At 38.7% G+C, this 16,728-nt stretch overlaps 1 protein-coding gene across 7 annotated transcripts in view; it reads right to left on the minus strand.

The window, feature by feature from the left end:
* Tdrd12 (tudor domain containing 12) overlaps positions 1-16,728 on the minus strand; it is a 72,830-nt gene that overhangs the window by 32,432 nt on the left and 23,670 nt on the right. For all 7 annotated transcript variants that reach the window (XM_076838842.2, XM_076838841.2, XM_076838840.2 and 4 more), the window contains 3 exons: positions 8,373-8,453; positions 2,768-2,828; positions 2,334-2,441 (listed from right to left, as the gene is read on the minus strand). In XM_076838842.2, coding sequence (XP_076694957.1) covers positions 2,334-2,441; positions 2,768-2,828; positions 8,373-8,453 — 250 coding nt within the window. The remainder of the gene's footprint in view (positions 1-2,333; positions 2,442-2,767; positions 2,829-8,372; positions 8,454-16,728) is intronic.

Genomic DNA, 16,728 nt, shown 5'->3' on the forward strand with positions numbered 1-16,728 from the left:
GTAGACAGGTGCAACCCATGTGGTCTTTCTTGGTGAACTTCTTTGTTGTATGAACATTTTGAAACAGCTTCTTGGCAAAGAGTACAGGGGAAATACTTCTTTGTTATTTTTGAGACTGCATGTCTGAAAATATGTTTTGTTCTACTTTCACACCTCATTACTATGTGAGTATGGATGTATAGGTGGAAATAACTTTTTTTCACCTTTAATCAACATCAATGTTTTTAGTTTCTTACTCACATGAAAAATTGCCATAAAAACAATGAAATCTTCTCAAAGAATCTAGGCTTAAGCTTGGCAATATTCCATATGTGCTTCAAAAATGATTTTATTCCAAAAAAGACGATTATTGTCAACATGAAGTAACTCCTTTGGTGTTGCTATGAAGAAATCTGAGGTACCTGACTTCTGGTCTTGAGATGGGGACCATTTTTACCTCTAGAAGATTTTGTGCTCTCTGAATCCAAGTTCAGATGCTTCAAACCCATACAGCTAATGTCTGTTCATAAGTTGTGCAGGCCAGTGTGAGATAGCTCAATGTGGAGATTTATTTCCATTAGGTTCAGGAAATGTTCCTGTGTTCTTCCTCAGAGATTTTTCTGCCCCTTCTGTAACTCTTTCCAAAAAGCTGAACTCGTCAGCACCATGGTGTCTGTGACATCTTCCTCCCCAGACCCCTGAACTCCAAATGGAATAGTCTCTGATGTCAACATGGAGCTTCCAGTGCAACCTGTGTAGTCTGTCTTATATGATTCAGTCTGAAATTCCATTTTCAGATACTGCACCTCAAATTCTTTTTTTTTTCCTCCTTGATTCATCTTGTTGCCTTTTTGTTCTACTTTCTGCTGACTTCTATTTTATTTCTCAAAACCACTTATTTTCAAAAATTTATAATATTTTGAACTTCTGAGAACCTTTTTTAATGATCTTTCTCTCCCCTTCTCCTCCCTCCTCTTTCCAGCAAAAGATGCCATACCTTCTTTCCTCTGAGGATATTTTCCTTTCCTTTCTTACTTCCTTTTTTTCTTTTCCCTCTCCCTTTCTCTTTCTCTCCCCCATTCCTTTCTTTTTCTTAAGAGATGAGTTGCACTATATTGCCCAGACTGGTCTCAAACTCCAAGGCTGAAGCAATCCTCCTGCCTCAGCCTCCTGAGCAGCTGTGACCACAGGCATGCACTGCTGCACCTGGCAATATTTATTTTCTAATATTTTCTTCTCCAGTCATTATTTCCTTCAGAGTTTGTTTTAAACTTTTTTTCTTAAGGTAAAGACTTTCTTCAGATGTCTGTGTTTCATATGAGTGTGTGTGAGAGAGAGAAAGAAAAAAGGTCTATGATTCTCATTATATTATATATATAATATATGTATTATAAATATATATATATATGAAAAAAACTAGTTTTGTGTTTTTTTTAATTCACTAAAACCTGACTAAAGGCTCTGTGGGTGGGGCAAATCTAGTCACCATGAGAGTGAGACATCACTACAGGAAGACTGGGCAACAAACAGGCATTCTAACTGGGAAAATTCCAAACACCATCATTAAGCACCACTACTCCATGGTCACTCAATTTCTCCAGAAAGAGTCTCCAATTTTCTTCCTTAGAACAATATAAACTGGTTGTGTATTGTCAGGAAACAGGGTGAGAAGTTCACTGTCCACTCCTCTCCACCTCCTAGCTCTTTCCCTGTTAAGTCAACCATACTCTGCTACCTAGCTTTCATCCTCTAAAATTTTATGAAAATCTCCTGCTGATTCAAGACTTCTCTGTCACTCTTTCATCCTTGTGATTTTCTATCTTTTAAAAATAAGTTTTAACCTCTTTTTTAAAAAATTAGGAAAGTAACAGGTACGCATGAATGATCGATTTACCAAGTGAAACCACCTATCTATGAAGCCATTTTGGAAAGAATGGCTAAGAAGTATATTACAATTGCCCTGTTATGTCTTCAAAGCCCCTTTTTTCAAAGGCCCATTTAAAAACTTATTTCAGAAGGGGGTTTACAGTATACAATGGTTTTTCCTTAAATTAATTATTCACTTACAAGAACTTATCCAGGACTTAAGAATAAATTATTAACAAAAACTTTATAAAAGAGAATTTCAAAAGCAAAGAAATTATACAATGTAACCTTATAACTTTTATTTAGAAATCCTTCTATGGGACTAGGGGTGTTGCTCAGTGGTAGAGTGCTTTGCCTAGCCTGCTCCAGGCCCTGGATTCCGTCCATAGCACTGGGAAAAAATTAAAAGAAAAAAAAACCAAAAAAATCCTTCTACATTAGAAAAGGTTGATATTTCTTCATGAATTTGGTTCTAAGAGCACTTTCACCTTTTTCAGGTCTGCAGACAGTGGTGACGTGTCGATGGTCAGGCAGGGATCAATCCTGTTCCGGAGCACCATGACAGGCTGCTGCATGCCTGACTTCAACTTCTGCAACTGAGTGATACAGACATTAGACAACCAGTATCTGCCCTGAACTCTTAGCATAGAGTACCAGCATAGAAAGAAAGCATATGATTTCAATGTTAACAACCTGAAAAACACCAAAACTACCTAAATGAAAGAAGATCACCTATTACCCAAATAAAAATAAAAATTTCTCTGAAGCACGAATTTACCAATCTATAAAAGCATGTCTTCAGGCAAAGTCCCCCACCCGAGGAGTTTCTCTTCTAATTTTAAGACTGGAGAGAGGAAGGAGAAGAATTTTTAAGAGCGAACTGTTTTCTCTCCTATTTAATTGTTTTTAGGGCCTGTAATACCTGCTGCAGATCAGAGATTCCATCAGCTCTCAAAGGATCAGGATTTAAAAACTGCAGTAATCTGTAAAATCATTAAAAAAACACTGTTAAGACAAAAAATATTTATATTTCCTCAACTGAACTGTTATTTGAAGTCTTCCTTAACAGAGGTAAAATGGACTCTCTAACCCAGGCCTGGCTGTAAGCGGACTGCCTGCCTGCTCTGTTCTGTTTGATTAAGATACAAGGCCACAGTAGCATGCCTATTTTATGCTTCCCACTTTCCAACCTTGTGCCTGCATCTGGGCTGCAACAACTCTACCACCTAGTCCTTGTGCAGAGTATCTGAGGAATCACCATTCTGCTTCATTAGCTTTATTATAGATGAGAAAAAAAGCCCAGAGAGTACTTGCCCTACCACCTCTGCTAACTCAGTGGAAAAGAAATTTAAAATTGCTTTCCTCTAGACTAAGCCCCAGCCCCAGCCCCAATTTGGGTAAGGACTAGTGACAGCAGGAGAGAACTCATAAACCATTTTCAGTGACTGGGACTTTGGAAGAAAAAGAGTGGATTAAATATACATATTAAGTTACATTCTTTCCTAAACTTGATTTTATATTTTAAGATGGGGTCTTGCTGTGTTGCACAATGGACTTGAACACTTGATCCTCCAGTGACAGTCTCCCAAATAGCTGTGATTACAGGTGCGTGTCATCATGCCTGTCACCTGAAATCCCATTCTTACATATTTTTAAAGTGCAAGAGCCACAAGATACAAATGTTTATCAACTGATGAATGGATAAATAAAATATGCCATATACATGCAATAGTTTTTACTCAGCAATAAAAAGGAGTAATCATGCTACCAAAAAAAAAATAATTTTGAAGATATGATGCTAAGTGATAGAAGCAAGTCATAAAGAACTAAGTATTATATGGCTCTATTTCCATATAATATCAAGAATGGGAAAACCCACAGTAACAGACAATAGATTAGTGGTGAGGGATAGGGAGAAGGGAAAGTAGAATGACTACTATCAAATACAGGTTTTTTGGGGGGGATGTAATAAATATGTTCTAAAACTGGACAATGGTAATGGTTGCACAACTCTGTGAATATACTAAAAACCACTGAATTATACATATCAAAAGAATAAACTGGGCTGGGGATGTAGCTCAGTGCAAAGGTGCTTGCCTAGAATGCATAAGGTCCATGGTTCAATCCCCAGTACCATATGCACACACACAAAAAAATGTAAATTTTAAGATAGATAAATTTTATCTTGATGAAGCTTTTTTTTTTTTTTAATCTTTTTTAAAGCCACAATGAAGTAGAGAACCACAGAGGAGACAATATTACAAACAAAATTTTAGAAGCTGGAAAGCAGATGAACATGTGGTTACTAACTTGGCAGATCCAAAACAGTTGAATCTAAGCCAGTCATACATAAGAAGACCAAATCTATTCTCACAGAATAAATCTTCAGAAAGCTTAGGAATTAGGAACAACCTTCTCCTATTGTGGCAATATAGCAGGGGGATAAAATAAAGAGGGCAAACCCCAGATCCCCTTCCACTTCTCGATGCCAGAAAGCTACCCACCCCATCCTAGGGGAAGACCAGGGTTAATGTCCTAGAGAGGATCAAACAGAGCTCTTAGGACTGGGGCACTAGAGGAACAGCTGAAGATGGAAGGACTGCACTGAAAAGTGGAGGAGGGGAGTAAGGCTGAATAATGAGAACCCAGCTGGCTTCTGCCACTCAGCACTCAGGATACCTGTAGGACATTTTATTCATTTATTTAATTTAAAAAATATTTTTGGTTGTAAATGGATGCAACACTTTTATTTTATTTATTTTTATCTGGTGCCAAGGATCAAAACCAGTGCCTCACATGTGCTAGCCAAGCACTCTACCACTGAGCCATAAACCCAGCTCCTTGTAGGACAGTTTAAAAGGGTAAATTGAGGGGCTGGGGATACAGCTCAGTTGGTAAAGTGCTTGCTTTGTGTGCACAAGGCCCTGGGTTCAATCCCCAGCACCACCAAAAAAAGAAGAAAAAAAAGTGGGTAAATTGGGCTGAGCTCTAGCTCAGTGGTAGAGCACTTGCCTAGTCCTGACTTTAATTTCTACCAACCATCCCCTCCAAAAAAACAGGAAAAGAGAACAAAAGAAAAACACTTGCAAATTAAAAATGTTTTATTATAAATTTAAAAATCAACAAAATTGGTGGAGAATAAAGTTGCGAAAACATCCCAAAAAGTAAAACAAAAAGACAAAGAAATGAAAAATATATTTAAAAAAATCACATCACAGTTGGGCACAGTGGGGCATGCCAATAATCCTAGCGACATGGAGGTCCATGACAGGAGGATCACATGTTCAAGGTCTGTCTCAGCAACTCAGCAAGTCCTAAGCAACTTAGAGAGACCTGTCTCAAAAAAAAAAAAAAAAAAAGGAGTGGGGATGTAGCTCACTGGTAAAAAAAAATAACCCTGGGGTTAAATCTCTAGTATATTAAAAGAAAAATCATATGTCCAACTTGAGAAGTACAACATGAAGAAGAGTTATATAAACTCTAGAAAACAGAGAACCAGGTGCAGTGGCACATGCCTACAATCCCAGCAACTCAGGAGGTTTGAGCAAGTTCAAAGCCAATCTCAGCAATTTAGCAAGGCCCTAAACTAAGCAACTTAGCAAGGCCCTGTCCCAATATAAAAAATAAAAAGGACTAGGATATGGCTCAGTGGTAAAGTACCTCTAGTTTCAATCCCCAGTACCAAAAAAAAAAAAAAAAAGACAAGAATGTAAGATATCATTGAAAAAGTAAAAAATATTTTCCCAAAGTGAGGAACATAGTGCCAGAAAACTTAATCATGAAAAATAGGAAAAAAAAAAAAAAAAAACGCTTGTAAATTAAAAATGTGATATTATAAATTTAAAAATCAACAAAATTATAGTTTCCTGAGAGAAAAAGAAAGTCATATATAAATAAGAAATCAGAAAGCAATAACTAGATACTAGAAAATAAAGTAGATGCTTTCAAAAACTGATAACCAAAGTGTGAAAATAGCCTAAAAGTATTTTTGCACTCTTGAAAAAGTTCAATCTTTCTTGTTTTCCTCCTCAGGAAGCTATCAGAGGATACCCTTTACCAAAACAAGAAGTCAATCAAATAAGAGGAAAATGGAAAACCCAGAAGAAAGGAGACTCCATTCAAAAAGATTCAGTAATGACAAGATGCTGGTGGTGATAGACACAGGATGTAGCAGGCATGGGCATGGGCACAGGCAGGAAATTCAGAAAGTTCTCCCAGAAGATGCAAGCTAAATTACTGAGGGTATGTTTGGACAACAGAGGGGGATTTTGGAGATGAATCTATAAAGATATATAGAAAACTAAAGAAAGAAAAAAACAATAGACAATAATTTATTAATGTCAGAAAAACCAAGAATTTTTGCAAGAACAGAGAAGGAGCCACACTTGGCTCCTGTGAGGCTCCACAGTATTTTCTACTCACAGACCACGGATGCTCATCTCATCAGAATCACAATGCAAGTGGGGTGGAGTCAGGGGAGGGACCAAGTGTGGGATGATTAAGAGGGAAGAACCATGAGAATGATTAAACCATTCACAGGGCTTTGGCAGAGAGCTCTGGGCAGGAAGGACTCAACTGCCTGTGTACAGGGCATTCAATTCAGGCTTTATTAAGAACTGGTGTTCAAACTCTTGATACAGAAACAATATTATAAAGAATTTATTTATTTAGAAGAATTTCCCATCTTAAATAAGCAATAGAAGAAAATAGGGAAATTTAAAATGTTTATAGGAAGAGAACTGAAGAAAAAGAACATATTTTATAGTAGTATGCAGATATGGAAAGATCAGAAGATAAAGAACGCAAAAGATAGGGCTGGGGTTGTGGCTCAGCGGTAGAGCGCTTGTCTAACGCATGCAAGGCCCTGGGTTCGATCCTCAGTATTTTGTTTATTTACTTTTATTTACATAAAAGTAAATAAACAAAATAAAGGTGTTAAAAAAAAGAATGCAAAAGAAAAAAAGACAGCTACAAGCTTACATTTAAACATCAGATATGACAGATGGCAAGCAGGCCACTACTCAACTCTCCTATACCTAGATTGGATATCTTAATCACTCATAATCATTGTGTCAGATGTACTGTCCCCAGTACATCTGACACAATGTCAAAATCCTCTTCACCAAAATGCTGCAGGGAACTGCTACCAACCAAATGGACTTAGAACCAATTGCTAGTGGAACTTGGAAACAGTTTAGAAATGATGTATTGGTCTAATCTAAGCTTGCAATCATCTCCAGATGCTCTCAGAGGAACAGGGTTGTTTCTCTTAAAAACCTAAAAACCTTCTAAAGAAAAATCTGCTATGTGGGCCCTGGTACTCTGGATGTGGACCCTGACACTCTCCCTGTCACCCAAGAACCCAGGATTCAAAAGGAGAAGAAGGTATACTATCCTGGAACAGGGAAGATAATCAAATCTGGGGTGAACTCTTCCTGAATTTCTGTAAGGTCTTTAAGGTGGTCCTTTAAAGATAAGTCAGGATGAATGGCAACATGCCAAAGTTACTGTGTCCCCTTTCCTAACTAATGTTATTATTAAGTTACATGAAGCCTGCAAATCCCTACTTTATCACCCTTAAGGAAAAGATGTCTTTTCTAGGCTGCCTTCATTACTTGACCAAAAATAATGGACATACGGTTCACCAGGCTCTGAATGCCTGGTTCCCTAGGCTCTGGACATAGCATAGCCAACCCCAGGACTATTTGATCAGATCCTAGGAAGGATCACATGATCACCAGGTCAGTCTCTGGATTTCTAAGAAACCCACTGTCTTCTTTCTTCCTTGCCATTTAACCTTGAGCCACTTCAAGTTTCCCTGGAACCATAGCAGACAGGATAACTAGTATACTTTCATCAGTGGATTCCAATAAGGGCCATTTAGCAGAATAAGAGAGAAGAATAAAACTTTTTAATACATAAATAAAAGGGAATGAGATATTTCAGGGTTAATTTACCAGCTAGTAATTTAAAATAAATGGATAATGAAAGGCTTTGGTTCCAAAGGAAGGAACCACTTATAACAGCAAAACATTCAGGCATTAATGGGAAGAAGGTTGTCAAATCGGATGCCTTAACAGCCATTCCCGGCTGTAAGTTCCATGACAGCCTTCATAGCCCTTGGCCCTGGGATACTATGAGGAGCTTGGGATGGGTAAGAAGCTGTGACAGGGCATCAGAGTGGCATCTGGGGAGCTGGGTGGCTGCAGGGCTGCTTGATCTATGCCCTCCTTCCAACCCCAGAGCAGCTGGTAAAAACAGCAAAATCCACCCACCTCTGAACTGTCTTAAATAAACTCTATCACATTTGATACTCCAGAGTAGTTACAGTTATTTGGAATGTAAAACTGTTTAAACAGAAAGGGAAAAAAACTAACCTCAAAGCCTACAGAAGACTTACTGGTTATGTATTTTTTTACAGGAACGAAGTTTGAAATTAGAAATAAAATATGTAAATTCTTCCTGCTTATAATTTTCTTACAATTATTTCAATAAACAATTTGTATACACATGCCCCCAAATCTTACTTCACACAGCCATTCTTCTCATCATATTCTTTCTTCTCAGCCAATCTAAGTGGTTTCTCATTTGGCTTCTGACTTAAAGAACTAGAAATAAAAGGCATCAAAAAGTTTACTGAAATTTGTGAACCCAATTACTCCAACCCTAGAAATGACTTTATTTATGACAAAAAAATTTAAGAATTATCAGTGAGGAATCAGTTGATACACCAAAGCGAATTTCTGTAAGAACTTATGATTTTCATACCTGTGGCTTAGACCCATACTAATTATAATCAGAAATTCTGAATAGAAAAAAGCAATGGAGAAAAAAAAAAACTGAAAGTAAACAGTATCATGAGGAGTTTCATGGGCTTTTTCCTTCCTCTGTTTCCTTCCTCAGACCTCAGGGTGGCCTGAGACATGAAACTGTATAGCAAATACAGACGTCAAAAATTTGAGAGAACAGCTGGAGACATGGCTCAGTAGTAGAGCACCTGGCTGCCTGCTTCAGGCCCTAGGCTCAATCCCTAGCACTGGAGGAAAAAAAAAAAAAAAAATCTGAGAGAGGCTCCCTTTCCAAGCCAGAGAGAACTGGGATTGTTTTTCTTTTTTCCCTGTTTCTCTCCTATGTTTGCCCCAAGGCCAGCTCCACCTTGGAGCTAGCAGCACAGTCCCTACAACCTCAAAAGAAAATCTGTCCCTACATCCAGAAAAACTGGGAAACTAGACCCTATGGTCCAAACAATGTGTGGGGAAATCTACTGTTTTCCTCCATTATTTCTATTGTCATTTTGCTCCCAAAGTGGCCCAAGCACAGACTGCATAGCAGTTTCTCCAAAAGGAACTGTCTGTCTGGCCACAGGGACAGGAAAGGAGCACCTGGATCTGGTAAGCAGGAGAGAAATAGAGGGGGATCACCTATTGTTGACTGTGACCTAACAGGAATCTCAAGGTCACCCTAGGTTAAACACCTGCAGAATAGCCCCAAAGCAGCACACCAAAGGCTTGGGAATTGATAAATGCTGCAGCCACCATTGGCAAGTGAGATTAAACCGGAGTCACGAACCTAACCAAATCACTGCTGCCTGCTTCACACAAACAAGAATGCACTTTCTCCAGTGGGTTTTAACAGAACCAGAGTCTCATAACATGTTATTCAAAATATCCATAATACAAACAAAAATTATTCAATACATGAAGAACCAGGAAAATCAGATCAATTATAAAGGAAAAAAAGAATCAATAGGTGCTAACCCCAAGATGGTTCAGAAGTGGGAATTATCAAAGATTTTAACACAGCTATCATAATATGCTGCATAAAAAAAGTTTAGCATTCTTGAGTGGGAAAACAGAAAGCAAAGAAAAATGAACTACAAAAAAATTTACAAATGATAAATATACCAAATAAAACATTCACAGAATGAGTTCAACAATAGAATGGAGATGACAGAAGAGAAAGATTAGTAGAACTGCTAATTTGAAAAGTGGCAAGAAAAAAAGGTTGAAAAATGAAGCACTTCAAGAGGCCTTTGGAACAATTATCAAAATTTTGAATTTTTTTTAAAAATCAGGGCCTCAAAAGGAAAAGGGAGAAAACTGTTGCAGAAAAAAAAACTGTAATAAAAGTGAATATTTCCTGCTATAGTTTGAATATTTTTGTCTCTTCCAAATTTCATGTTGAAACTCAGTGCCATTGCAATTACACTGGGAGGTGACGCCTCTAGGGAGATGTGTAGGTCACAAGGGCTCTGCCCTCGATGGGTTAATGCCATAATGCCACTACAAAAAGTACTGGTGGGAGTGAGTTCTCTCTCTTTTGCTCTTCTGCCATGTGAGGAACAGCATTGCTCCCTACCAGAAGACAGGCATTCAAGGTGCCATCTTGGAAGCTGAGATCAGGCACTTACCACAGTTCAAAAGTGCCAGTGCCTTGATCTTGGATTTCCCAACCTCCAGAACTGTGAAAAACAAATGGCTATTCTTTATAAATTACTTAGTTTGTGGTACTTTGTTATACAAAATGGACTAAATTTGATGAAAAATAGAAAATTACAAAGAACTATTATAAATCCCAAGCATAAGAAACATGAGAAAAAGAACACCAAAGCATATAACTATCAAATTGTTCAAACCAGTAATAATGAAAAATCTTAACAGCAGAAAAAAACACTGCAAACAGAGGAACAACAACAAAAAAAGATGACAGCAGATTTTGCATCAGTGCAACACTACCTTTAAGAATACATAGAAAAAAAACAGTGTCAAATACTGTCAACCTAGAATTCATTCTATACCTAGCCAAAAATAAATAAATAAATAAAGCAGCAGCAGCAGCTAAGGGCTAGGAATACAGTTCAGTTGCAGAGTGCTCTGCTATTAATCTACAGAGTGCACAGATGCACACACACACAAATAATTTTTCAGACATAAAAAACTGAAGAGTTCATCACCGCCAGACCTGTAATAAAAAAAATGTTAATAAAAGCCTTTTCAAGTAAAAAGAGTGATATCAGATGGAAACATGGATCAACACAAAAACTGAAGAGCACCAATGTAACTACAGAGGCAAATATATGTTACTTTTCTTATTACTTAAACCTCTCTAAAAGAAAACTGTTTGAAGTGATAACATTGTAGCATTTATAACACTAATAAAACACACGAAAATCATAGCATAAAGTCTAAGTGGGGGGAAATGGAAGTATACTATTTTAAGCTTTTATACTAAAAAAGCATATGACATCATTTCTGTGATGTCATTAATGTCACTGGTGCATCTTGATGAGGATGGTGTTATAGTCAAAGAAGACTGTAAACCATTCTGCTTTCTATCAACTTGTAACCAACCAAGCACTGCTGCCATCTGGCTCACATTTGCTCCTCCTTCACATCATACCTACTCTGTGCCAACCTACTCTGTGCCAACCTTCTCTGGACCTGCCTTACAAAACCAGCTCTGTCCAACAAGGTAACAAGGGGATTCTAGAGTCAGTTTTCAGCACTGCCACTAACCAATTGTCGAAAGATTTTTTTCTTTAAATTAATATGTTCACGCCCGCTTGGTTCTTAGCCACGAGGCTGCAGCCGCCCGGCTTTACAAGCGCCCCCGGCGACCCTGCTTGGCGAGAAGGGTCCCTGCCCGGCCAACAGACAGTTTCCGCCATCCCGGCTACCCTGCCGGTCCCGCTCTTGCCCTGCAAACAGCCACCCCGCCCGCCTGGGTCTTAGACACGCGGCGGCAGCCGCCCGGCTTTACAAGCGCCCCCAGCGGCCCTGCTCGTCGAGAAGGGTCCCTGCCCGGCCAGCAGACAGCTCCCACCATCCCGGCACTCCTGGCGGCCCGCCCGCTCTGCGAAGGGTTACCCCACCCGGCTCTTAGCCACGCGGGCGCCATCTGCCTGGCGCTGAGGGAGCCCCCGGCGGCCCAGCGCAGCCAGAAGGGTCCCCGCCTGGCCCGACAGAAGGCACGTGCCCTTCCGGCTCTGCTAACGGCCCTGCACACCCAGGAAAGGGCTCCCCACCTTGAGAGGATGGGAAGGAAATCTAACCAAGCCTCTATGAATTAGCGAACTGGGATCTAAAACCAGAGATTATATCAGACCAGAGACAAGCCAGTTCCACCTCTCCCTTCGGTCACTCCTGCAAGGAGCCAGGGGCCCGCCATAGCAGAGAGGGGAAGTCACCAAAGATCGGCCAAAGAGATTCCTTCCCAGCGGACTCTAAATTAGCAGGAGCGGCGAGGGAGCCGGACGGAGCTGGCGGGAACCGCGGCAGCGGCACGGGAACCGGCGGGAGCTGAGGCGGCGCTGACGCAGGAGCCGGCGGGAGCCGCGCGGCGCGGGTCTCCCAGCTACAGCCCCCACCAGTGCTGACAACTGAGGTCTCTTGCACCAGATACGGGGGCGTGGCTACCAGAAGAAAGAAACGCGATCAGTATGAAAAGACAAGGAAAGAAAGGACCACAAGCAATGCAGGTCAACTCAACTTTAGAAGAGGTAATATCTGCAGCAGATGGAATGTCAGATAAAGAATTCAGGATATACATGCTTCAGATGATCTGGAGTCTCAAGGAAGACATTAGACAGCAAAATCAGACAATGAAAGACCACTTCGACCACTTCGACAATAAATTACACAAACAAATCCAAGAAGCAAAAGATCAATTATACAGGGAGATAGAGGTTATAAAAAACAAACAAACAGAAATCCTGGAAATGCAGGAAATAATAAACCAACTTAAAAACTCAATTGAGAATACTACCAGCAGAGTAGAACACTTAGAAGATAGAACATCAGACAATGAAGACAAAGTATTTCAACTGGAGAAGAACATAGACAGCTCAGCAAAGCTGTTAAGAAACCATGAGCAGAACATTCAAGAAATATGGGATAACATAAAGAGACCCAACTTAAGGGTCATGGGGATACAGGAAGGTATTGAGGTCCAAACCAAAGGAATGACCAATCTATTCAACGAAATAATACGAGAAAACTTCCCAGACTTGAAGAATGAGACAGAATCCCAAATCCTAGAAGCCTACAGGACGCCGAATGTGCAAAATCATAAGAGAGCCACACCTAGACACATTATAATGAAGATGCCCAACATACAGAATAAGGAGAGAATTTTAAAAGCTACAAGAGAAAGGAAGCAGATTACATTTAGGGGTAAACCAATCAGGATAACAGCTGATCTTTCAACACAGACTCTGAAAGCTAGAAGATCCTGGAATAACATATTTCAAACGTTGAAAGAAAAGGGGTTCCAACCAAGAATTGTGTATCCCGCGAAATTAAGCTTCAGGATAGAAGATGAAATTAAAACCTTCCATGATAAACAAAAGTTAAAAGAATTTGCAGCTAGAAAACCAGCTCTTCAAAACATCCTCGGCAAAATATTACAGGAAGAGGAAATGGAAAATATCAATGAAAACCAACAGCGGGAGGTAGTACAGTAAAGGTGGGGGGGAATAATCAAAGAGGAAAACAAACCATGTTTAGTAACATAAATAAACAAATATGGCTGGAAGAACAAACCATATCTCAATAATAACTCTAAATGTTAATGGCTTAAACTCACCAATTAAGAGACACAGGCTAGCAGAATGGATCACTAAACAAGACCCAACAATATGCTGCCTTCAGGAGACACATCTGATAGGAAAAGACATACATAGACTGAAGGTGAAAGGTTGGGAAAAATCATATCACTCATATGGACTTCGCAAACAAGCAGGAGTGTCCATACTCATTTCAAATAAAATAGATTTCAAGCCAAAGTTAATCAAAAGGGATGAAGAGGGACACTACATACTTCTCAAGGGAACCATACACCAACAAGACATAACAATCATAAATATATATGCCCCAAACAATGGAGCAGCTATGTTCATCAAACAAACTCTTCTCAAGTTCAAGAGTCTAATAGACCACCATACAATAATCATGGGAGACTTCAACACACCTCTCTCACCACTGGACAGATCTTCCAAACAAAAGTTGAATAAGGAAACTATAGAGCTCAATAACACAATTAAGAACCTAGACTTAATTGACATATATAGAATATACCACCCAACATCAAGCAGTTACACTTTTTTCTCAGCAGCACATGGATCCTTCTCAAAAATAGATCATATATTATGTCACAGGGCAACTATTAGACAATATAAAGGAGTAGAGATAATACCATGCATATTATCTGATCATAATGGAATGAAATTGAAAATCAACAATAAAAGAAGTAAGGAAAAATCATGCATCACTTGGAGAATGAACAATAGGTTACTGAATGATCAATGGGTTATAGAAGACATCAAGGAGGAAATTAAAAAATTCTTAGAGATAAATGAAAACACAGACACAACATATCGGAATCTATGGGACACATTGAAAGCAGTTCTAAGAGGAAAATTTATTGCTTGGAGTTCATTCCTTAAAAAAAGAAAAAACCAACAAATAAATGATCTAATACTTCAACTCAAAATCCTAGAAAAAGAAGAGCAAAACAACAGCAAAAGAAGTAGAAGACAAGAAATAATTAAAATCAGAGCTGAAATTAATGAAATCGAAACGAAAGAAACAATTGAAAAAATTGACAAAACTAAAAGTTGGTTCTTTGAAAAAATAAATAAAATCGACAGACCCTTAGCCACGCTAACAAAGAGAAGAAGAGAGAGAACTCAAATTACCAGCATACGGGATGAAAAAGGCAATATCACAACAGACACTTCAGAAATACAGAAGATTATCAGAAATTATTTTGAATCCTTATACTCCAATAAAATAGAAGATAGTGAAGGCATCGATAAATTTCTTAAGTCATATGATTTGCCCAGATTGAGCCAAGAGGATATTGACAACCTAAACAGACCAATATCAATTGAGGAAATAGAAGATACCATCAAAAGACTACCAACTAAGAAAAGCCCAGGACCGGATGGGTATACAGCAGAGTTTTTCAAAACCTTTAAAGAGGAATTAACACCAATACTTTTCAAGCTATTTAAGGAAATAGAAAAAGAGGGAGAACTTCCAAATTCATTCTATGAGGCCAACATCACCCTGATTCCTAAACCAGACAAAGACACTTCAAAGAAAGAAAACTACAGACCAATATCTCTAATGAACCTAGATGCAAAAATCCTCAATAAACTTCTGGCGAACCGGATACAAAAACATATCAAAAAAATTGTGCACCATGATCAGGTAGGATTTATCCCTGGGATGCAAGGTTGGTTCAATATACGGAAATCAATAAATGTTATTCACCACATCAACAGGCTTAAAAATAAGAACCATATGGTCATCTCGATAGATGCAGAAAAAGCATTCGACAAAGTACAGCATCCCTTTATGTTCAAAACTCTAGAAAAACTAGGGATAACAGGAACATACCTCAACATTGTAAAAGCAATCTATGCTAAGCCTCAGGCTAGCATCATTCTGAATGGAGAAAAACTGAAGGCGTTCCCTCTAAAATCTGGAACAAGACAGGGATGCCCTCTCTCACCACTTCTGTTCAACATAGTTCTCGAATCACTGGCCAGAGCAATTAGACAGACGAAAGAAATTAAAGGCATAAAAATAGGAAAAGAAGAACTCAAATTATCACTATTTGCAGATGACATGATTCTATACCTAGCAGACCCAAAAGGGTCTACAAAGAAACTATTAGAGCTAATAAATGAATTCAGCAAAGTGGCAGGCTATAAGATCAACACGCATAAATCAAAGGCATTCCTGTATATCAGCAACAAATCCACTGAAATGGAAATGAGGACAACCACCCCATTCACAATATCCTCAAAGAAAATAAAATACTTGGGAATCAACCTAACAAAAGAGGTGAAAGACTTATACAATGAAAACTACAGAACCCTAAAGAGAGAAATAGAAGAAGATCTTAGAAGATGGAAAAATATACCCTGTTCATGGATAGGTAGAAGTAACATCATCAAAATGGCGATATTACCAAAAGTTCTCTATAGGTTTAATGCAATGCCAATCAAAATCCCAACGGCATTTCTTGTAGAAATAGAGAAAGCAATCATGAAATTCATATGGAAAAATAAAAGACCCAGAATAGCAAAAACAATTCTAAGCAGGAAATGTGAATCAGGCGGCATAGCTATACCAGACTTCAAACTATACTACAGAGCAATAGTAACAAAAACAGCATGGTACTGGTACCAAAACAGGCAGGTGGACCAATGGTACAGAATAGAGGACACAGAAACCAATCCACAAAACTACAACTATCTTATATTCGATAAAGGGGCTAAAAGCATGAAATGGAAGAAGGATAGCATCTTCAACAAATGGTGTTGGGAAAACTGGAAATCCATATGCAACAAAATGAAACTGAATCCCTTTCTCTCGCCATGCACAAAAGTTAACTCAAAGTGGATCAAGGAACTTGATATCAAATCAGAGACATGGCGTCTGATAGAAGAAAAAGTTGGCTATGATCTACATACTGTGGGGTCGGGCTCCAAATTCCTCAATAGGACACCCATAGCACAACAGTTAATAACTAGAATCAACAAATGGGACTTACTAAAACTAAAAAGTTTTTTCTCAGCAAAAGAAACAATAAGAGAGGTGAATAGGGAGCCTACGTCCTGGGAACAAATCTTTACTCCTCACACTTCAGACAGAGCCCTAATATCCAGAATATACAAAGAACTAAAAAAATTAGACAATGAGATAACGAATAACCCAATCAACAAATGGGCCAAGGACCTGAACAGAAATTTCTCAGAGGAGGACATACAATCAATCAACAAGTATATGAAAAAATGCTCACCATCTCTAGCAGTCAGAGAAATGCAAATCAAAACCACCCTAAGATACCATCTCACTCCAGTAAGATTGGCAG

The sequence above is a fragment of the Callospermophilus lateralis genome, chromosome 18, assembly GCF_048772815.1.
Source record: "Callospermophilus lateralis isolate mCalLat2 chromosome 18, mCalLat2.hap1, whole genome shotgun sequence".
Taxonomy (NCBI): Eukaryota; Metazoa; Chordata; class Mammalia; order Rodentia; family Sciuridae; genus Callospermophilus; species Callospermophilus lateralis.